This window comes from Balaenoptera musculus, chromosome 9 (assembly GCF_009873245.2).
Source record: "Balaenoptera musculus isolate JJ_BM4_2016_0621 chromosome 9, mBalMus1.pri.v3, whole genome shotgun sequence".
NCBI lineage: Eukaryota > Metazoa > Chordata > Mammalia > Artiodactyla > Balaenopteridae > Balaenoptera > Balaenoptera musculus.
The window spans coordinates 50063750-50086737 of NC_045793.1; the positions used below are offsets into that span (position 1 = coordinate 50063750).

At 51.4% G+C, this 22988-nt stretch overlaps 1 protein-coding gene across 3 annotated transcripts; it reads left to right on the plus strand.

The window, feature by feature from the left end:
- The first annotated feature begins 507 nt into the window (after positions 1–507).
- On the plus strand, positions 508–21124 carry HOXA3 (homeobox A3). 3 transcript variants are annotated; one of them, XM_036863712.1, is made up of 4 exons: positions 508–528; positions 4753–4835; positions 16051–16696; positions 18102–21124. In XM_036863712.1, exons 3-4 carry the CDS (start codon positions 16171–16173, stop codon positions 18905–18907), a joined length of 1332 nt encoding a protein of 443 aa, XP_036719607.1. In that variant the 5' UTR covers positions 508–528; positions 4753–4835; positions 16051–16170; the 3' UTR covers positions 18908–21124. The 3 variants fall into 3 exon arrangements, with proteins under 3 accessions (XP_036719607.1, XP_036719606.1, XP_036719608.1); XM_036863711.1 differs by lacking the exon at positions 508–528 and having other exon boundaries at positions 4724–5257; XM_036863713.1 differs by lacking the exons at positions 508–528; positions 4753–4835 and adding an exon at positions 13051–13235.
- Positions 21125–22988: the final 1864 nt, after the last annotated feature.

Below are 22988 nucleotides of genomic sequence, written 5' to 3' on the forward strand. Positions count from 1 at the left end.
CTGTGTGTGATAACAGGCAAGGGTGATCGTTCTCTACCTAGGAGCAAACCAGATCTGAGAGGAAAGTGGACACCAGTCTCTGAGGGGCCACCTCCTCTCCCCAAGAAAATTCAGGGGCAAACAAATACACTCCTTCTCAAGGCAGGCCAAACCTGGCATAAAGTGCATTTTATAAGGTGCCAGTGGGTGCCAGGGATTTTCTGAGGCCCTGCAACTGCTGCTAAAACTTATTAACCCTCCCCCTACTACACTCACTTGTAAAACGAAATTAAATCACGCTGAAAATAGCAATTTCCCCAGGAATCATTAATCACCTCATACAATAAATACTTCTTTGTAATTCAACAGCAATTCTGAAAGGCATTCTCTGGGAAAAGTCTGTGGAGAAGCAAGGGATCTTCTTGAAAATAATGTGGTCTCGGGCAAAGACTCAGCATCTTGGCTGTCTGCTCAAAAAACGCCTAGACTCTTGGTGGAAATTGAGTGTTGAGCTGCAAAACCTCGAATGGCAGATTATCATCATTTAAGGTAAATTCTTATATTTCTCCTTGGTAGGGAAGGAGGGGTACGGGGGCACTCATTAGCTTCATACTGGGGGCACTTGTATAGGGGTGGAAGGGATAACTTTCTTTCACTTACTCTAAATCTATCCAGGAAGAGAAGAGAGAGGATCGAGATTGTTTTTCTAATATTCCAGAACAAAATGGCAGGTTTTGCCCAAGCTGTCTTGATTGTTAAGGTATTGGTAAGTTTTACAAAGCCAAAATTACCCACAATGATCCAAATGATTATGTCATTTCTTCAAGTGTTTTGCCTGCTTCAGATTTGGTCTTTAAGGGAGTTTGTTATAACAGCTTAGAAAATCCCACTTTGTGCTTCAAAATCGTTCATTGTCTGCCCCTTGCTAGGGCAACCATAAGAGTTCATCCAGAGGACAAATTTTCTATCTCATTAATTTTTTTTTTTAAAGCGAACCCTACTGGCCCCTCAAACCCTTGGCCTTTAAAGACAGTATTTTGCGTAAGCTCTATAAGCCTCCTACAAAAATGACCCTTATACATGCTCCCCTCTTTTTTCTCTCTTTTCCCCTCCTTCCCTCTAACACACACTCATCTGCTTTAGTCACAGAGCCACACTGTGCATGACTCCGGAGATAAAAGTTTTGTCAACATCTGAAATCAACCTAATCGGACAGGAGACACTTTAATGGTCACAGTTTGAATTAAGTACTTAACACTCTCCCCCATGAAGAGAAATGGCATTTTGCAGGCTCTCTTTCCTAGTTTTGCTGAAATCTACGATATACCCGGTGTTTTATTACAGCAGGAATTCAACTGTGACAGGCATAGTAGAGTACTTAATACCCAGGATGGAGCTCCTGGGAAGATTACCTAGATATATGGGGAGTGGGCCCTCCACACAGCATCTCTGACTTTATATTTACCTGTCCCAGGGTGCCCACATTCCCCCCACTTCTCAGCCTCCTCCCCATGGGATGGGTATCACCATCTCTCCTCTGTCCGCCTCCTTCCCTGAGCTTCCAATCTGTGCTGCTTTTCTCACCACTGCCTTTCCTACAGCCCTTTCAACATAGAAACATATCCACAGCTCTTTGGAATGGAAAGAAAGAAAACCCCCAAAGAATCACTGTAGCAAACAGAAACCTGGGACTTCCTGTGTGAATGAGGTGGTTCTGTGCAGGCAGTAGGCTGTTCTTTGTACTCTCTTGGTCTCTGCATCCCTAGCTGCGGTCTGGTATTGAAGAACACAGGCTCACCTTTCCCAACAGCTGCTCCTGTTGCCCCTTGTCTATATTATACACTGGCCCAAGAATAACTGCTTCCTCTCTCATAGAGTAGGTAGGGGCTGGGAAGGAGGAGGAAGAGAGTGTGTTCTAACTCCTTGATAGCATCAGGGAGGCTGCTGGCGCTGTTATGAAACATTCTAGTCTGAAACTTCAGTCTTGGAACTCTGGCATCTCTTCTTCTCAAGGCCCCAAACTCATGGGGGCCCCTCTCCCCCACCCCAGCTTTCAGGCCAGTCCCACCCTCTCTGGGATTGATTCCTGGGGCTAAAAGAGATTCCCTGATTGAAAGGATGTCCAAGGCAAAAGAGATCTGGAGCCCGTTTTGGTTCAGTCTTCTCATTTTACCAATGAGGAAACTGAGGCAGCGGAACGCTTCCCCTTCACGTTCTATATGTTAATGAGTGTGTAGTTTGAACAGAGTCTTTGGTCTCACCTTGGGTAGGGGTAAGTGTACAGACATCTTTTCTCTGCAGAAGCCTGGAATGGACATATGCATCTGAGCTTACACTTGAAACGGAGGGCCACAGGTGTCCAGAGGCCAGGGAAGAAGGGTGGTTTCTTGCCTGATGAGCCACCAAAGCAGCTGGGGAAATTATGTAACCAAACTGCTTTAGCCAGTGCGCTGAGACAGGTGGGCTGACCTCTGGGCTCAGGAAGGGACCGACATCAGGGCACCTGACTGTCCACAATTCTCCTAGTCCTGGAATGACTAATTCTCCTATGGCTGGCCCTGGAATTTACATGGTGGTGGCTTGCCTGGGAGCCGGGCAAGGGCATCTGCGTTTCGGAGGCCTGGAAACTAAAAAAGTCAAACAAGGATCCTGGTTGCAGCAGATAAAGGTGTAGCGCCTGTTCGAGGGAGATATTGAAATTGTAATCTTTGTGGTCACGTGACTCATTAAATAATTAATGCGGATCGTCAGGAATGGATCGGAGTCGTCAGGGCCTCACTAGGAATGAATCTCTCAGAAGAGAGTCCCCCAACTTCCTATTTGAGTTTTAAAAGCACACATACTCAGATTTGTATCCAAAGGCTTTTTAACTCCTTCAGGAGTGGTGGAGTGAGGCCGTCAGCGGCCAGGACCGGAGCTGGCGGGCCCACGCTGGGTCTTGGGCTTTTCCTGCAGGGGTTCTGCGAGTCTGCGGAGCACGCCGCGTCCGGGGAAACGTGAGTTGGGGCTCGGGATTTCTGCGGTCACATCTTGGCTTTGGTGATGAAGCGGGACGGATGCGCAGACAGTTGGTAATGTTCTGATTCACACTGGGGAAGGCTGCAGAGATACCACAGGACGGACGCGCGGCTTTGTCCAATTTTCCCGGTGTTCATAAATCACCCGCGCCGGGCGAGCGCCAAAAACGCGGAGAGAGAGGCCGCGGTGGCGGCGGCCATTGCAGAGGGAGAGACCTGGGCAGCATCTCTTTGTGACTCATTAGTCTGAACGATTTATGGTGGAACAGCAGCCACGAATATTTGACTTGGGGATAAGGAAATAGCAACAACAATAATCACCATAATAATGACAGTACTCCTAAGCGTGAGGGGGTGGGGATGTGTGTTGTGGTGGATGGTGGTGCAGCAGACCCTTCTGGGGCTAAGTTGAGTGGTAATATGCAGGATAACTAAGCCCCACCTTGCTCAGGGTCAGGCCAGGATCCCCAAGGCCAGGGGGCACTCCCTTTGGGGACATAGAGGGCAAGTTTGAACAAGAGAAAGGGCCCAGCATGGATTCTGAGCTCCAAGTGCCTGATGGACAATGGGGCCTGCAGGTCGAGGTGGTGGCAGAGGGCAGCTAGCTGCTGGTGTGCGGCCGCTTGTTCAGTGTGCTAGAGGGCCCTGAAGCCTGAGGGTCAGGGGACTTGCCGGCTGTTTGGTAGCCTCTCTTGGCACTATCAGCAGGATTGCATGGACGCGGGACAGCCATTGGGGCTGATCTGGGCAGGCTGGAGTGTGGGGAGGCCACCCAGGCCTGGGTGAAGGGATAGTGGGGCAGGGACAGAGCTGTGGAAGCAACCGGCCCTCAGAGTCCCAGCCCAGCAAAGAACTTCTCCAAGCCTGGACCCAGCGCCCAGTAGGATTCTTTGTCCCTCCTCATTGTCTTCCCCCATCCCCCGAAAGTTGGCTGACCACTTGCTAGTTAGAGAGCAAGAGAGGGTTGCAAATATCTTAAGGGATGAGGCGGCAGTGGAATTAGGGCCTGGAGCGGCTCGTGGCTGCTGCGCAAGGGAGGCTGGGTAGGGCCCCCAGATCGGTTATTGTCTGATGCCCGCGTCCTTCCCAGTTTCTCCCACTTCCAGCAACCATAACTGGCCTACGCTGAGGGACTGGGCGCTGTGGTGGTCCCGCCAGCCCACTGGGACCAAGAAAGGACGCCCCAGGGCTTTAATGAACCAGAAGACAAAACCTCGCAAGACTGCCCCAGCCCCATGGGCTGAGCTGGAATCTGATTTCGCGCCAAACAGAAATGAACACTATTAGTGAGGTTTCAGGAGAGTCCGTGATTGAATGCTCCCAGACAAGGCTTCCCTTTGTTAGCAAAAGAAAATAAAGCGTGCATTCACATCCCCAAGTTGAGGTGCGAGAGGAGCTCTCCCAGCAGAGCGGACACCAACAGAAAGCCTCTTCCACCTTCTTGTCTTCCTCCGTCTGGTCCATTTTCTTCCCGCTTCCCCTCCCCCACCCCATAAAAAGAAAAAAAAAAGTGTGGGTGCGGAGATGGAGTATGTATTTATTTTACAAAAATAAATCATCATCTTCAGGCTATTTGTAGACCGGAACCTTTCGAGCAATGAGTGCGCCGCATGGACGAGTGCCCTGGCGACTCCTCCGTGTCCGCGTCACCCCGGGGGCCACCCTGGTGCCCGCGCCGCCTGCGCCTCGGACTCCGGCCTTCCAACTCCCTTCTTCCGCAGCCGCTGTTCACCCTCTGCTGTTTGTTTGTCCGCAGAGCGCCCAGACACCGGAAACGGCGGTTCCCTGAGCGCCCGGAGCTGGAGACACTCTCGAGTTCAGTCTTCGACATCTTTCGAGGTAAGCGCTGCGTCAAAACTCTTCACTGCCCCGGGCTTCGCACCGGGCCTTTGGGCAGGAGTTTACTTTCCCTGGCAGCTGCAACCCCTTGCCCTTTGAAAGAGGTGCTGGTCAATATTTAACTTCAAAGGAGTTTTGGGGCTGGTTCCCCTCAGCTGCACGCCCCGCCAATGCGGGGTTTCAGCGGACAAAGCTCTGCCCCAAAGCCGGCTTCGTGCGGAGGGGCGGTTGCATAGACCAATGATGTGTGTCTGTGTGTGGGGCAGGGGGCTCAGAAGGGTGTGTTTGTCCCCTCCGGCATGCCCCAGACAGACCAAACCGCTACACAGAACAGCAGGGCAAAAGCAAGTAGAGGCCACTGGCGCGGCGGCCGCTGCGTGGGCTGCTCTCCTTGTGGACTGTTTGCGGCGCCTGCGGAGACTGTGAGTTCGGCAGTTGTGGTCAGTCCCAGCTCTGCGTGGAGGAAACTTGTGTCGCTGCCTTGCAGTTTATCCTATCGTTTTGCCTTTCCTTGGCACGAGGGCAGTTGCTGTATCTCAAATGTGTAGACCGTCGCAGGCAGCTGGGCTTCTCGGTTTCTTTAGCCAGGCTGATCCGCTGATCCTCCTATAGGAAAAGCACGAGTTTTGTATGTCTCGGCGTTTTCTTTTCCTATTTGGAACAAGGGAAAACTCTTTAAAATTCTTTTCAAGTTCTGGCTTAATTTGTTCTCTTAGTTTGGGATGCAGGGAGGTAATTACTGTGGTTTATTACCTTGTAAAAGATCCATAAATTTCGTGCCTATTTGGGGGAGGGGCTGCTGGAATAGCTTTCAAAAGCTTGGATTGAAAGAATGGATTTGCTTTGTTCCTTCAGGAATTACTTATTTTAAAAAGTTTTCTGAGATTTTTATCTTCTATTCCCTAGGCCTCAGTCTTCCCTGAAATCTGCTCCTACAGTAGATATCAGATTGTTAATTAATCGAAACATGCTATTCAGTGTTGCTCTAAGACTGATATGGTATTCCGGATACAATTATTACTTTATCAGATAAGAAGTAAACAGAGTAATTGTAAAGCTGGTTACATTCTCAGCTACTGTATGTCTGTTTATACCAAGTATAGATGGAGCATTTCAGGAATTTGCAACTCAGTGTGTACTTATGATTTGCATCTCTGCACACAGCAGAACCACTGCACGTGTAAATAGTTGCAGAGGTCTGCGGCCATGTGTATAAAATGATATACACATCCATATGTGTCCAGAGAACTTGGAGCTCATTTGTACTGTAGCTGCACCCACAGGAAATATCTTATGTTAAATAATGATCTATAATCTACTCTCTCTCTCTCTCTCTCTCTCTCTCTCTCACACACACACACACACACACACACACACACACACACCCCGTGGGCAAAGAAGGCCCTACCTGACGCTGAGTAGAGAAACCACTAGAGTTAAGTAAAGGGAGAAAAATGTTAAGTGTATTTTTGACAGAGAAATCAGATTGCAGTGTTTGAGTACAGATATAGCTAATCTGCCAACAGCCTTGCAAATATTGACTAAAGCTCTGTATCCTTGGTCACCTGCTCCTTCCAAGACAACTTCATGGCTATTTTGGCTCTGGTGCATGGATCTAGGGTATGTGTCCCCAGCCCTGGCCAGGTTGGGTGGGGGAGTCAGTAGAGGAGGGATTGGCAGCTGGGTTTCCCAACCTGGACTTAGATACTTGAGCATCTCTATTCTTGTTCTCTGGAACTGAACCATAAAAGACCCACAGCCTTGCTCCAGGAAAGTGGGTTTCAGAGTGGTGAAGGAGGACTCTCAGCTGCTGGTTCCCCGGGGGCTTGCCCAGACCAAGGTCTCTCATAGCGAAGCTGTTTTCACCTCAGAAGTTAAATTTCCTTTGACTTGCTCAGATTTTTCCCTTCACGTCCCACCCAATCACCCCATCCCACCCCAAGTCGTTAATGTTAATTGTTAAACAGCAGTTGGAGCATTAACTGGGCTGTTAATAGCGGTATAGAGGCTCCTGGCTGGAGCTGAGATGCTGCTGGGCCTTGCTGGCGTTAAGGCATTTCTCTGAAGCAGTACCAAAGACTTCTCCCATTGATTTATGGCCTCGGGAGTTTTGGTTTGCTCCAGATTGCTCTGAGAGTTCTGAAGGGGGCCTCTTCTCATCTTTGAGTCGAAGCCTGTGCAGAAACTTTGGTTGGGGGCAGGCAAGGGGGTTTGCCAGGCTATCTGGAGAGCTCAGGGTGAAATTGTGTGGGTGGAGGGGTAAGGGGAGGACAGTGTATTAGTTGTCTGAGTCCTTGGGGGACTGGAGAGTGCTTTTTGAAACCAGCCTTTGGTCCTTTCCTTTACCCCGGAAACCTGAGAGAAGCAGGTTTTCACTTTGGCTTCTCACTTTCTATCTTGTAGCTTCGTTCAGAGCTGGGAAAGTTCACAAAGAGGTTCTCTTCCAGCTATCCCACAGACAGAACCTTATTGGAACACTACCTCTAGCTTAGGCCAGGGCTTACTTCCAAGGGATTCGGTCTCCTCCTCTTTTGTTGCCCTTGTGATTTGGACATCCCCATGACCAGGCCGCTTTGCTGAGGGCCTTACATTCTCACCAGGCCTCTTCTGCTCCTCTATGGGGGAGGAGAGGAGGGAAGGAATCATGCACAGCTTCCTGCAGCTGCTACAAGTGAGTTCTCACACTTAGAGAGGCCTAGCCAGCTGAAGACCTACTCTCGAGGAACAAAAGAATATGGCATGAGGATCTTACCACCTCAGAGCACTCCCCTAGTTCAGAAACTAAGACCTGAAAAGAGGAACTTTTTAGATGGCTCCTGAGAGGGTGAAGTGTTAAAGTCAGTGGATGGTGTCACCAAGCAGAAGGTAGGAGTTGGAGTGGGATGGGGAGGGGTAATGCCAGGTTCTTCCTGAGCTGAGTTGGTCCAGTTCAGTTTCTGATGGTGGACACAGAGTTGTCTTGGGGGAGGGTGGGCAGACTGGTCTGCAGAGAGGGCCCTAGATTGTCTTGTAGGTTAATTCAAGGGATGCCAGCAAAGGTTGGTTCTTTTTTTTTCCTCTCTTGCAGAGACAATTAGATCATTTCCCCTTACATTTTTCATCATCAGAAGCCTATAATTTCATGTATCACTGAGCTATGCACTAAGGAAATGCATAAGTGCAGATTTGGCCAGGGCGCTTGGTCCCTCCAGATTTAGCAAACCCTGACCCACCACTCTAGAGCCAAGCATATCTCTTCTAGGGGGTTCCGTCAAACAAAACCAACTGGACTTGGAGGAGGTGCTTCAGCCTTTTGTCAGGTAATTATGGGCCTTTTGGGTTTCTCCAGTGGCTGTGGTGTATGGTGTGGGTGTTAGCAAACGCCATACAATGGCAGGCCATTAGGGAGTCCACTGACTAGGCCAGTCCTTATTGGGTTTTCTTCTGGAAACAGGGCTAGCACCTTGCCTTTTGACATACTGGCCAGTGGGCCAGGCGAGACTAGAGTGCTTGGGTGCTCTGGGTTCAGTTTATGTGTGAGTGGAAGACTGTAAGGAAAGTTCCGTGGACTATAAGAATGGAGACAGAATTGCTGTTCCCTTGAGTCTGGATCGTGTGTAAAGAAATATAAGTGGAGATAAGTGGCCTTGTGTGGCACCACGTGTTGGGGTGTGAGCAGATGCCTCCAGCGTCCTACTGCCCTAGAGAGTGCTTCCCTCCCCCATTGCTGGTCAAGGTCCCCCGCTTCACCTCCCCAAAAGCTAAATGTTCTGCTTGGAAACCTAGTTCCTTCAGTGATTCCCTATTTCAAATAGAAGGATTTAAGTTGACGTATGACCACGTGAGCACATAATACAGCACATTATTGTGGCATTTGGAGCGGAGACCCGGGCGGGCTTTGCCTGTGATTACGTTTTCTAGATTCTCTACAGAGCGAGAGCTTTTCCCCCCACCCCCTCGCACCCACCTCCTCCTTCTCCTTCCCCTTCTCCGGAAAGCGCTCTCCTAGCGGGCTGCAGTTTTCAGCGCTCATGGAGCAGTTCTGGGCGAGCTAGCGATGGGACTCCAGGCCACACCGGGAGGATGGAATTTATTTTAAGGTATTTCCGTTGATTGTTCATATCTAGAGTGAGTTATGGCTGTGAGAGACAAAGGTCAGGTGAGGAGACCCTGGTTCAGGGACAGGACCCTCAGCCCCTCTCTTCCTTTGTTTCTCCCTTAGAACCGAAAGCATTTGAAACATCCCCAGTAGCGCCTCAGATGGAATTTAATTCCTTGGAAAGTATTGGGGGGGGGGTGTAAAGGAAGGGGAACTCGGGGGCTACTAGGTGGGCCTGGTGGCCTCCGACGCTCCCGTGGCTTTGTCCACTGCAGCGGGGCTTGAGTCCCAGAAGCTGAGCCCCAGGCGGAGGGAGGGTCCCAAAGCGCCGGCTCGGGCCAAGGTGGCCCACGCTGTGCTCGCTGGACACGACTGCCTGGAGGGGGGTGGGGGCTGAGTGGAGGAGAAGGGGGATCGCGCCCTATTTAGCCGTGTTTGCCGGCCAGGATGGAGGGTGAGGGCTGACCTGGACAGCCAGAGCAGCTGGGAGAGGGAAATCAATGAGCGTCCAGATGCGCTGCCATTTTATTGATGATGCTTCGGGCCACTTTGTTCAGTGCTGGGTTGCAGGAAGCGCTTTCCCACTTGCCAGACTGAAGGAGCCAGACCCTGAGGACTAGCCATTGTTTCCCTGAGCACCCGAGTAGGGGTGGAGAAGGACAGCTCAAATCTCGGAGAGGCTTGGGGTGGGGGCAAGCGTGCTGAATGCCCAGAAGCTCTGTTATTCTAACATTCAGGAGACAGAGAAAGCAGGGAGCTGGAGGTGCGTTTCGGCTTCATAATGCACAGGCTTGGGCGCCCCCTTGTATGCCCTCAGCCAGCTAGGAGGGTTGGAGGACTGGCCAGTCTGCAGAAAGCAGAGGCAGACATCTCAACGGTTTCAGAGCCCCAGAAACGGTGCTGTAGCCAGAATGGGGGCAGAGAGTTAAACAGTGTGCTTCCAAATTACTGGGAAAGCCTGAGCTAATTGGGCTTTAGGGACCCAGCACTCCCGGGAAGGATGGAAACTCCCTAAAAAGGTGATGGAAACTTCGCTTTCCTTTGCTTTTGAAGCTCTTGGAGCAGAGAAAACAGACGCCTACAAGGAGTCAGGAATCGTATTTGTCTCCTGACTTAAAAAAAAAAATCTTATTTCGTTCTGCACTGGAAAAAAATCAAATCAGGTTTCCCCTACTTGAGTGGGGTTTGCTTCCCCAGACGGAAGGGCTGCTTCAGCCCTCCCCCGCTACTGGCCCAGGCGCTAACCGTGTTTAACTGAGGCCATTTCAAGTGCTCTAAAACACCCCTTGGAAATAAAATGTAAGCTTTAATTGCTGTTCAATTACTTGTCAGCATTTCATATGATTTATGACCCAGTTCTGGTACATTTTTGGCCCAGTTAAAGACTCATAAATAATATAGTTTTGCTAGAAAGAATGAGAGAGGGAATAGAAGAGGTTTGTTAAAGGCATCTTTTTATTGTCGCTTCAGTGCCAGCAAGCGGAATAAATATCTAAGGATGGATTCTTGAGCAGATTCTGTATAAAAGTGTGCACAGAGAGAAGGCAGTAGTGGCGTTTATAGAGAACCGGTTGGTTTTTCCTCCACGGAAAGAGCTTAAAGCCACTCCATCATAGTTAAACAACAGCTATATTTTTTTAAAAAAGGCTAGTCCCCTTTTACCCTCAAAATGCCAACTTCACCCTCCCAGGCAAGCTTATTTCCTCATTGATTTTCCTCCCCAATCTGGGACTTCTATGCCTCTTCTTGCCAACAGTTATTCCTCACCTTCCTCCCTGGCTGCATAGCCAGCCGCGGGGCCACCCACAGGCCCTCGCAGATAAGTTCACAAGGAGACCCCTGTGAGGGGTAGAAAGGCACCAGCGCACCTCCGCCGTTCCAGAGATTCTTCTAGTGCTGAGAAAATGTTTTCTTCTAGTCTACATGGGCAAGGGATGGGGGGCGGGGGCATGGGACTTAGGGGTATTGGGGCAGCCAAGGGGTCCTCTCCCCAAAGAAAACCTCATCGGTTTTGGCAGAGCCGGGTGCATGGCTGCGGGATTTACCTAGAAAGGGCGCGGCGGCAGCGGCGGTGGAAATCGACTGGCGATATTTTTCTTTTAAAAAGCAGTAACAAACGAACAAAAATCCTTCGGCTATTATACATTATTATTTTTAATCACCTCGCCTGCCTAGCTCCAAAAGCCAGTCCGTTGGATGTCAGCAGAGAGGCCTGGACCTGGGCAGTCTGCGTGCCAGGCCGCCAGACCCTAGTCTTGAGGTCCAAGCCCTACTTCTGCCCGCCGCAGCCCGCCGCCCAGAGGCCACCTAGTCGGGGGCGGGTGGAGGCCCGGCCCGAGCTCCCGCCCCGGCTTTCCCAGGGCTCCGGCGGCTCGGCGGGTCCAGTCCCCGCGTTTTGCCGTCACAGCCCTGGGGCCGGCGGAAAGGTACGCGCCCGGGGTGCCCCATCCCTCAACTCGGCGCCCTGGGCCATCCCCTCCCCCGGCAGGTTCTCACGAAGAGCTGGCCTTCCCGGCAGCTGGCTTAGCTGAGAAAGCGGCGAGTCGCGTCAGCAGTTTGGAGGAGAAAGTGCGGGTTGATTATTGACCCACGCCTTCTTTCTTCAAATGCCACATCCAACCCGGCCGGTTTGAAGAGAAAATGCCGCCCAGCGGATTTTTGCGGCCGGCTCTCGCCTCCTACGCTGCCTTGCTACCCCTTTCAAGTCGCGCTGGAGCAATATGCCATAAGGAGCAAGTGTTTGCTGTTTTGTGCTCTGTTTACAGCTTTGGGGCGCCGAGTCATAAATCTTGCCCAGCCATAAATGACAAAAACCATTGGTATGCATGAGGCCACCCTGGCCCGGAGTGCTTTTTGACTTCTCCCTTTTCCCTTGGCTTTGTTTTTGCTCTAAGGTGACACTTTGGCTCCCTGACAATTTAAACATACTACTTATATTTTTAACACCTTCCTTTGAGAAGGACCGGCCGCTGACACCTTGGAATTGCACGAAAGCTCCATTTCTCTCTTTTTGCCACACACATATCCTTGCAGAGTTCACTTCTGAATCTGGGGAGTTGAGGGAGGCATTAAGGAGGAGAAAGACCATCCATCCTCCTTAAAGTTTTGGCAATGTTACCAGCCACGTCGGGCCTTTCCTCTGCTCAGCATCCCTATCTACCACTAATTAGGGGAGAAAGTATAGGTGTCCGTTCGTGCTGGGGGTCAGAACTTTATCTGTCTTTGCCTGAGAGTGAGCTGCGTGTTTGAACTGTGAAATGGGCACAGAAGAGCTGGAGACCCAGGATTCTAGCACCTTTGTGTGAACCTGAGCCCAGAGTGTCCCATTTCACTGCCTGGACAACCTGCATCTCCCCCAGGCTACTTCCCTCCCAGCCGCCAGGATTTCAAGGGTTTTTACTTTAAAAATATAACCAAAGACACCCCAGTTGGCTCTTGGGGCGGTCTCCCGAGAAAGGAGGCCCTATCCCAGCTCCCCAGAGATTGGCTTTGAGGTTCTTGGATTGGGGGTGGCAGGTGAGGTGAGGTAAACTGCCCAAAGTCTGGGGAACTCTCTTCTGGTTCCGTCTTCCCTTCGCCCCGCAACTGGAGATGTCCAGGGCACAGGGTAAGGTGGTTTCCTAAACGGATTCCTAAGAAATAGAGCCCGGCAAGAGAGCCCCTTTGTGAGAGCCGTTTGTCCTCATTAGCATAATTTTCCTGGACTTCAGTGACGCCTAGGAGCGGGGAGAGGGAGGGCGGTGAGCGTTGGGGGGAGGCTGCCCTCCTCCCGCCGCCGCCGAGCTGCCCCGCTCGCTCCCATCCCTCCCCTCGCCTCAGCCCCATCCCCCACGCCGGCCCACGTTCCCCCCTAGCCGCCTCGGCCTCCCCTGCCGCCCGCCCCCAGCGCCCCCCACCGCACCCCCCGACCAGACGCTGCTCCGCGTGTAATATTCATAAGAAACATACCCAAGTCGGTGCCACTAGCCCAGGCAGAGCCCTGCGCCGCGCTAGCGCTTATCTCCGGGCCGCGGCTGCTGCCCTCGGGAAGGGCAGGGGGCGGGGGTGTGGGGGAGGGGAGGGAGGGTGGGTGGGTGGGGTGGGTGGGAGGGGGGGTCCGAGCCGCCCCAGTCCGCCCTGGGCGAGCCGTGCCGGAGCAGCTAGGCGGCCACGCTCTGCACCGCGGCGTCCGGGCCTCGGGGTCTCCCTCCCGCCCGCCGTCTCGGCTGATGCTGAGGGTCGGTGCCCAGCCCGCGCCGAGGGGACCCGGCCGGGCTGCCGAGCCGAGCCGGGCCGGGGGCCGGAGCCCGAGCCTGCGCTCACGGCGCTCGTCAGAAGTTAAGGTAAGCGGGGCCACAACCGGCCGCTCTCAGCGCTGAATGGTGGAGTTTACGTCTCGGTGATTTATGGCTGCAGACTTAAATCTCGGTTCAAGAAGAGTTCACAAGCCGGAGCTTCCTTCCCGGCAGTGACTGATACCCTTACACTTCGAGTTCAGGCCGCTCTCCCATCCCCGCCCCCACCTCTTCCCTCTCCCTAGCCCAGCCTCAACTTTTCGGGGTTGGGGAGGAGAGGAAGCAGTGGGCGAGGGGACGCGGGAGCTCTTACCCGCTGTTCCCGCTTAAACTCGGGGTGAGGGCAGGCCGAGGAAGTGGCGGGAGTGGAAAAAGGGAGCAGTGTCTGAAGGAAGGAGGCTGAATTTGGGCAGATCTTCCAGAGAGACAATAGGGCTTGCTTCCTGCAGTCAGTTTAGCCTCCTCAACTCTTTCAGTTCTTGCACCTGGGGGTTATTGTGCAGAAACGGATCTTTTCAGAGGAATCTCCTCCCATCCCCAGGCAAAGGCTGGGGATGCAAAGCAAAGTTTCCTGGCTGGCAAATCTCCAACTTCTTTACTAGGTTGCAAACTTTGGGGGCTGGGGTGGGGTGAGGTGGTGGATTATGTGGGCCCAAGGTGGTTATCCGCTGGCCTCAAACAATAGGAAGGACTTTGGTGGGTGAATTCACATTTTAAGTTTATGGAGGTTGTTGTTCGCTCTTAGAGTTTCAAAGGTGTTTTTTATTATTTTATAAGACAGTGCATAACTTGACGAAAAGACCGTAAGCCGCAAGCCGGTGTAGCCTGTGATAATGGATTAGCAAGTCACTTGAAATATTGCATGTTCAAAATCAACTTAATTTTGTTTTATCTAATATCTTGCTGTTCAAGTGTCTGGAGTAATTGTCTTAACCTGACGTTTTATTTTACACAAGCCCAGTATCTTAAAAATTTATAATGGCAGACATTAACACTGCCAAATGTAATTGGAGTTATTTTCAGTGAAAGAACAGGAAACGGAGACATTAAATTGCTTATTCTGTTTTAAATTTTATTTTATCCTTTATTTACTTTTGATCATGGTATCTGTAGCTTCCTATCTATTTCCAAAAGAGAAACAATACTCCAGGGCTCAAGATCACATACAATAACTCCGGATAAGGGCTGCTGTAATTTTTAATTGAGGTTCTGGAAAATTAAATTGTGCCTGTTTTCCAGATGTTGGTCAGATTGTTGGTTTAATAATGAAATCCAAAGGAGTCCATTATTAAAAACAAAATTATAATCATCCACTGCTATATGCTTATTACATTAATTTTTTTCTAGTTAACAAAGTGTCTGCTATTCCTGGAATTTTGAATAACTTCAGGACTCAAGTACACATTGAGGCATGAAGTGTAAGCCCTTTTCTTCATGAATTTGTCATTGTAATTTTCTTAAATGGTCAGAGAGACTAACATCCTGATTGTGTGTGCGGGGCGACTATTTGAACTCACGTGAAAGTTTTCTGAGCTGAGTGAGAACCAGAGGTTGACCATGCAAAGGTGAAAACAAAAATAAAACATAGATTTCACTTTTACAGTATGCTTTCTAAATAAAAAGGTTGAGAAGGCTTTCAGTTGCTTTTTAGATTTCCAGGTTTGTCCTTTACTTGGTGTTTCTGAAGCAGGTAACTAGGCCAAGTAACAAATATCAACAACAACAACAGCACACAAAGATCAGGGAACTCTGGCAGGATTTTATGGCTTGTGCTTCCATCCCTCGTCCGGAGCCAAATGACCCCCATACATCACATTACATAGCAGTTTCTAAGACAGAACCTATTATCGTTAAGTTGGAAGGAGAGTTCAAGCCGTGGTCATGGAGATGACGCTGGTTTTTCAGGTTCCTGATGGGTTTTTTTTTTTCTCTAATCCATCATGTTTTAGCAGGTAGAATTTGATAGTTGCCCTGAATAACAGGACCTCAGAAAGTCCAAGGCAGGAGGGTCTGGAGACCTTCTGTAACAGGGGCAAAGAGGTGGGAGTGGCCTGCTGGGACCTGCCTGAGAAATAGGGAGAGGGAAGGAGTAAAGAACTGTCCAAGATTTGAGTTTGACTTCCTGGAGAGGGTGTCCTTGTTGGTCCATCCCCACCCAGAATGTTCCATCCAAAGTTTTCTCTCCCCTCCTTGACCACAAGGGTCTCATTTGGAGGAGGTGAGTCATATTCCTGCACAAGGGTAGATTAACTAACAAGCTCAGCTTCTGAAATCGACAAGGGTCCAGTAGGGCTACTGCCTGAAAAAAATTTGTGCATACCTTTCTTGGGTGCTGGAAGGTCCAAGAAGGGCCTGGATGGGAAGTCACCCTGCGTCACGGTTCTTTTGGCAAATATCAGTCCTAAAGAGAGGATTGGAGAAAAAGTTGGTGACCCAAGCTCCCCTTTGCCCCCTTGCCCCTTCCCTATGATCTCCAGAGGGGAGGAATCCAAGTTGTGGAGAGGAAGGGACACCCCAATTTTCTTCTTCCCTGGAAAAGAAGGGATCCAGAGCCTGTTCCTTTCTAGCCCATCAGGCCTTTCTCCTTTTGGATTCCAGCTCCCCAGACCCGGCTTCCGGACCTCTCACTCTCCTCCTCTCTCCCCGGAAAACACCCCAACTCCAGATGCAAGTTAAGCAAATATTTGTAGCTGCCAGTAAATTCCAGCGGCTTTTTATAGCGCGGCTCTCTGCGCCCGGGGCCAAGTCGTGCTGCTAAATATTGCTGACCACTTTTTCTTTTATGGCTTTCATGTCACTTAGCTATTGAGAGTAAGATGGATTTGCGCGGAGCCCTCACGGCGCTGCGATTCTCGCCCCCCAGGTCTGCGCTGGGCGGCCATTGGCGGCGGAGCGTCACGTGACCTCGGGGGCGTGCCAATGTGCGCCCTCACGGGTGTCAAGCCCCTGTCAGAGTGTGCGATCAAGATCGTGAAACAACGCGATGCAAAAAGCGACCTACTACGACAGCTCGGCGATCTACGGTGGCTACCCTTACCAGGCAGCCAATGGGTTCGGTTATAATGCCAGTCAGCAGCCGTACCCGGCGTCCGCAGCACTGGGCGCCGATGGCGAGTACCACAGACCCGCCTGTTCGCTTCAGTCGCCCTCAAATGCCGGGGGCCACCCCAAGGCGCACGAGCTGAGCGAGGCGTGTCTGCGCACCCTGAGCGGTCCGCCCAGCCAGCCCCCGGGCCTAGGCGAGCCGCCTCTGGCCCCGCCGCCGCCCCAGGCCGCGCCCCCTGCCCCACCACAGACGCAACCCCCGCCGCAGCCCCCTGCGCCTGCCCCTGCCGCGCCCCCGCCCCCCTCGTCAGTCTCCCCCCCTCAGAATGGCAGCAGCAACCCCACCCCCGCCAGCGCAGCCAAGAGCCCCCTACTCAACTCGCCCACCGTGGCCAAACAAATCTTCCCCTGGATGAAAGAGTCTCGGCAAAACACAAAGCAGAAAACCAGCGGCTCCAGCTCAGGTAAAGGGCCGCCTTCCGGAAGAGGGTCCTCTGACCTGGCTCCCAGCCCCCCAGGCCACTTCCAGCCACGGCCAGCAAGGTTTGGGAGTGCTGGAATATTTCCAGAATTCACCGCTCCTCCTCCCCCCAACCCTCAAAGGTTTCCAGAGGCTTTGCAACTAGGGAAGTGATTGGACTCTGTGCCCAGGAAACCCCAGAGAGAGATCTGATGGGAGTCTTTCTCGACCTTTCTTATGAGCAAGTGGGGCCTAGTGACTTTGGAGTCCCTCCTTGTGGCGTTAGGACCTTTGGGCAGAACAAACCTGAGCAGCACTGTCTCTTTTTAGCCCAGCTCCTCATTTCTAATGAAACAGTGGCACCCACCCCACAATGAAATGTGGCAGAATAAAAGCAGGCCTCCAAGTCAGAATCAATGCTCTGCCTATAATCAAAGCTTATTTTTAATTTTTGCTCCAGTAGATGGAGTGGCTGCCTTATCTCTGGGAAGGCCCTACTCAGACTTAGTACAATGAAGGCAGCCAGGGATTTCCTGGGGGAGGGGATGCTAATGGGAACCACATGGGCCTCCTGGAACCAGATTCCAATAGAGGACAGGCGCTGGGTCTTGGGCTTCCCAGCCTCTTGGTTTCCTTTGCTGCTGCCTTCTCCAGTTGCTAGTGCTCTGTTCAGAGCCTGAGCATCTGGGACCATCCAGAGCCAGGATTTGGGGGGCCGGGGGGGAAAGGATGGTCAAGATTAGTGGGCAAAGCTGGGGCAGGCTGCTTGATGACATGGAGAGCCCTAATTAATAGCACCCAGCATCAGGGAGCTGGGCCTCCCCACCAGAAATGGGAACTCTTTTCAATGGGGTCTCTTCTTTTGGGCAGAGAAGGCCTTCCAGATTGGAGCTTCCACTCCACTCGTTTATACTGGACAGATCAAATAAGTGGCCAGTTGAGGCAACTGTCCAATCCTTCAGTCAGATAGTGATGGAGGGAAAGGTTTATTGAGTGTATATTAGGTGCCTCACATTCCAGTTACTGTGAAGGGATTGAACATGGTGACACCTGCCCACACGGAGTTTGTAGTCTGATAGGGCTGAAGGATCAGTAAATGAGTCAGAAAGTGAATAGCTCCAGAAGGGAAATACAGACCAGGAAGGCAAACAGGGGGTTCTGCTTTTCTGTTCCTCCCCCCACCCCTTGGAGAGGCCTATGATTTGCAGCTTTACTCAATGACGGGCGACAGGCGCTGTTTCCCCACCAGGACAGAGGAAAATATGTAGTTCCTTCTTCCCCTTTCTGGGCCCTGACAAACGGAGGGATCTTTGGGGCCTGGAGGAAGGAGGGGCCTGGCTGGGTCAGGGGCTGGGCAGGGCTGCGGGCAGCCCCTGATGCCACTCTTCCTCTCTTCTCTGATCTCGCAGGGGAGAGCTGCGCAGGTGACAAGAGCCCACCTGGGCAGGCGTCGTCCAAGAGGGCGCGCACAGCCTACACGAGCGCTCAGCTGGTGGAGCTAGAGAAGGAATTTCACTTCAACCGCTACCTGTGCCGGCCGCGCCGGGTGGAGATGGCCAACCTGCTGAACCTCACCGAGCGCCAGATCAAGATCTGGTTCCAGAATCGCCGCATGAAGTACAAGAAGGATCAGAAGGGCAAGGGCATGCTGACATCATCAGGGGGCCAGTCCCCAAGTCGCAGTCCCGTGCCGCCCGGCGCTGGCGGTTATCTTAACTCTATGCATTCGCTGGTTAACAGCGTCCCGTACGAGCCCCAGTCGCCCCCGCCTTTCTCCAAGCCCCCCCAGGGCGCCTACGGGCTGCCCCCCGCCTCCTATCCCGCACCCCTGCCCAGCTGCGCGCCCCCGCCGCCCCCGCAGAAGCGCTACACCGCGACGGGGGCGGGCGCGGGCGGCACACCCGACTATGATCCGCACGCGCATGGCCTGCAGGGCAATGGCAGCTATGGGACTCCACACTTACAGGGAAGCCCCGTCTTCGTTGGGGGCAGCTATGTGGAGCCCATGAGCAACTCTGGCCCGCCCCTCTTTGGCCTAACTCACCTCCCCCACGCCGCCTCGGCTGCCATGGACTACGGGGGCGCTGGGCCGCTGGGCAGTGGCCACCATCATGGGCCCGGGCCAGGGGAGCCGCACCCCACCTACACGGACCTTACCGCCCACCATCCTTCTCAGGGAAGAATTCAGGAAGCCCCCAAGCTCACCCATCTGTGATGGTGGGCTCGGGGGCTGCGCGCCAGGAGAGTCCCCACCCTATCCCCCCCCCCCCCCCCACCCCCGCTACCTACCTTTCTTTTTCGTTTGCTTTTTTTGTTTTGTTTGTTTAAGGTTCTTCCCGCCCCTCCCTTTTCTCTCTCCTCCGCCCCCCATTCTCCCCCCCCCCCGCTTTGTTTTCTTTGGTAACACGTTTTTATAGTTTATGTGACGTAGCAATCTTGGTTGCTGGAATGGCTGTCAGTATCAGTAGCGATATTTATCTCCTCCCGCCCCTCGCTCGGCCGCTGGCCCTGCACCCTTTACCTTCTCTACTCTTTGATCAGAAACAGGGTATATGAACAAATTTTCTAGCCAAGTTCTTTGATGTGAATTTGTTCGTACATTATGGCTCCCGAGGGGAAGCGATTACTTTTTTTTTTTTTAGATTTTAGTATTTTTTTTAATTGCACTTCTTGTAAAGAGCGAGAAAAAAATCAAAGGCGCTTTGAAACAGGGGCTCCCTGTGCAAGGATGACTAAGTGTACGTCTTTCCGTGTGTGTATGCTGGTGAACAGTCAGATTTATTTATATTTTTTTTGCAAGCATTGAATAAGTTTTAAATATTATTTATCCCCATCCGTTCGTATTTATATTAAAGAAATTCTGTACCCTGATTGTTCAGAAGGTTTCTTGGGCCTTTTGTTCAATGGTGTATTGGCGTACATAGAAAAAAATTTTATTCGAAAGGGAAATAGAATTCCTTTATAAAAACAGTAATGATGCAATAATACCAGAGAGGATCCAGCTTCTGAAAACAGTGATTTAGGTTTGTAACATCAAGCGAAACTGAAAAAAAACATCTGTAAACGCGAAAAACGCTAGGTTTGTTTTGAGAGTTCTACATTCCTTGCTGCTCACATTCTGAGAAACAAAACAAAAAAATAAAATAAAGTTTCTATTCTGAATAATATCCGTGGTCACAAGGGATTCTTTGGCCGAAGATAAGGGTCTGCGTGGAGTCCAGGCAGAGGCGACCTGGCGGAGCAGGCCGCGGCAGCCCTCCAGCTCCGGCTTGAGGCCTGGCCAGGCGGCTCGCCCGGGAGCGCGGCGAATTCTCGGGAAGGCAGCCGGAGCTTCTCGCGGCGGCAGTTCTGGAAGCGCTGAGCTGCCTGCCCGCTGGGCTGCCCGGTTCCCAGCTGCCACGGAGGCCGGCCGCGGGCGCAGGGGCTGCGGAGTGCTGAGTGCGGGAGGAACAAAGGCAGCCCGGCTGAGGCGCGGCGGGAGGCGCACAGGTGCCCGGGCAGCCCCGCCGGGGGATAAGGTAGGGCTGTCTTCTGCTCCACCATCTTCCTCCGGTCAAAGCGGACCAGCCAACGCCTTAACTCGGGGAATCGCCGGCCGCGCGGCGGATGCCGAGCACTTTCTAGGAGCAACTGGACTCTCCGCGGATGCTTCGCTGTCCCTTATCGCGCCCGGAGGAAAGAATCACTCCTAAAATCGCCACTGGGAGCGGGGCGGCTCGGAAGAGATTGAGGCTCACCCAGGTCTCCAGCAAAAGAAAGGCTGAACTCCAAGCAGCTTCCCCGAGTCCTTCCATGAACTGCTTGAGTCCCAGCATTGGCTTCTTCCCGGAAAATAGGATTTGGCATTCTCTGGATTTATTTCCTCTCCTTCTTCCCTCCCTGCTTTCCTTTTATGGCCCCAGGGGGAGGGGGAGAGAGAAAGGAGATTGGTATCTTTCTAATAAAAATGCAGTTTTACAAGTACTTCTTTTATTAGATGCTACAGGAGCTAAACATTACATTTCTACCGCTGGATTTAAGATAGAGCTGCCTACTGACTGGCTGGCAGAGGCAAAGGCAGGCACGGGAAAGGGAAATATTTTCATCTTCAGATTAAAGAATTGCTCGGAGAAGAAACCAAAATCCGAAAGTGCAAACCTCAGAACTACATCCCCATCAGCAGCCCCCCTCTCAAAGCTGGAAGTGAGGAACCACCTGTGTCTGGGGATCAGGAGCATCTGATGTGAGAAATAAATCCCCCATCTCCCTGGATTGTATCTTTCAGAGGCAGAGATGGGAAATGTCGCCATTTTGTTTGCAATCCAAAATATACATCATCATGGCCTCTATCTTTCCCCTGAGAAGCTCCTGAAGATGAGCTTTAAAAACAAGCAGTGGAGCCATTTTGGGGGTACCTACTGGGCCTGAAGGAGCTGCTTTTAGAGAAACTCCTGAAGTTTAAAAAAAAAAAAAGAAAAGAAAAAGACTGGGCAGATGCAAAGCCAGGCAGCTGTAGAGATCTGGGTGTTTCTCTCACTGCTACAGGTGCTTCCCCCAAATCTGTCCTGGGGCTCCTGCTATGTATTTTTTTCTTTTTAAAGAGTTTGGGCCGTGGAAGAAGTAGATTTGCTCCCTACCACCCCCCCCCCACCAACCTCCCTGCTGACATATGGCACACCTCAGAAATGCAGAGGCTGGAAAACCAGTCTTTGTGAGGACTGGAGCTTCCACCCTTTTGGTTGTTCAGATCTGAACACAGTAGGCTGAGACAAGGGGGTCTTCTTTTAAGTAATAATTTTAGAGAAGTGTGTAAAATTACCTGGGAGAATACAGAACAGTGGCGGAGGGGGGGGGGGTGGGGAGAGAGAGAGAGAGAGAGAGAAAGCTACCCATCCAGAGAGGAAAATCTTTCAGGGATCCCACTGTTTGAATCCGTTTCTAAAATCTCTAAAATCTACTCTTTAGCTGAGGGAGAACTGATTTGGAGGGGTCCTTCTTCCCTCAGGGCAGAGATTTTAAAAAGGAGATTCCAATATGATTTCCCATATCTTGCCAGTCAAGACATTCATTTTGACTATCAAAGAAAAAAATATCAATCTCAACCCCAGCTTCCTAGATATTAAAAAGAAATCCTTATTAAAATATCTCCTGAGTTAAAGTAATAGGTTTGGGGAAGATTTCAGTGTTGAATGGTCCGAAAGAAAGGGTTTTCTTCCAGATGGTATTTGAATTAAGGCCGCTGAGGCGAGCAGAAAGCTCTCACCCACGCAGCCCCTGACAAAGCCTCAACGATACGGGGGCAGCACTGCTTCCTCTCCACGCTCCCCCTCCCCTTAACCCCTCAATATTTTCTGGTAAAAGCAAATGCCAAAAACCACCATTCCAGGGTCCACAAAGCACCTTTCCTAAAAGCAGCCTTATAACTCTTTCTGCTGCCAAAAAAAAAAAAAATCTTTAAAAAGACTAGTTTTCCTTGTTTACTTGCGTTTCCTGCTCTCCTCTTTGCTCGGCCACATTTGATCTTGGAAAGAGCTCGAAGCTGAAATGTGTTCTTAAGGGCCAGAAGCTGTCAAGGCTTTTGGTGAGCAAGATTGATCGCACTCAGACTTCCTTCAGAGCTTTGTTTGGAATAAAAGCAAGAAAACTGAAAAAACCCCACATTTTCCAAAATAGCATCTCTATCTGTAAGGCAATGCTCTGGGCTAGTCAATGACGAAGTCCACTTTATATCTAATTTCCAACCCAAGCCCCCTTTGATGCCAGCCTCAGAGATGGAGTCCTATCCTTGTGGCTTGGTCAGCCTTTCTTGTTTTCTACGTAGATTTTTCTCCTCCGACAATCTCTCTCTCCCTGGCCATCAGAATGATTTATTTTCCTGCCACCGATGCCTGCCGGCCAGGGGGAGTCTGATCACTTGGTCCATTTCAAAGGAAGCAAAAGCGAATCATCATCCTCAGGGTTTGGGGGGAAAGAGATACCTTCAGATTTCTCTCTCAGCCTCCTTCCCTTTTTCTGGCTTGGTGGATTTTTTCAAAGTTATTGTTTGGTATCTAAAGGTGTTATCTTTTGAACCCTCCAGCACAGTCCAAGATTTGCTCAGTCTCAAGTCTCCAAGTTGGAAAAAAGAAAAGTGAAGAGAGAAACAGAACCTTTATAATTCCTCCTTGGGTCGCCCTCTGTCACCCGCGGTGCTGTTTCTCACAACAGAACCCGAGTGCAAACATCTCTGGTGGCCAAGAAGCGGGACAGTGCAGGAGACAATTCGGGCTGCCAGGGAGCACTCACTGCATCTGAACCAAGAAGCCCCCACCAGAGCG

Excerpts from the sequence above, each read along its gene's own strand:
- HOXA3 (XM_036863712.1), top strand. The coding sequence starts at position 16,171 with ATGCAAAAAGCGACCTACTACGACAGCTCGGCGATCTACGGTGGCTAC. Across the intron at positions 16,697-18,101 it reads AACCAGCGGCTCCAGCTCAG|GGGAGAGCTGCGCAGGTGAC; the intron begins GTAAAGGGCCGC and ends CTGATCTCGCAG.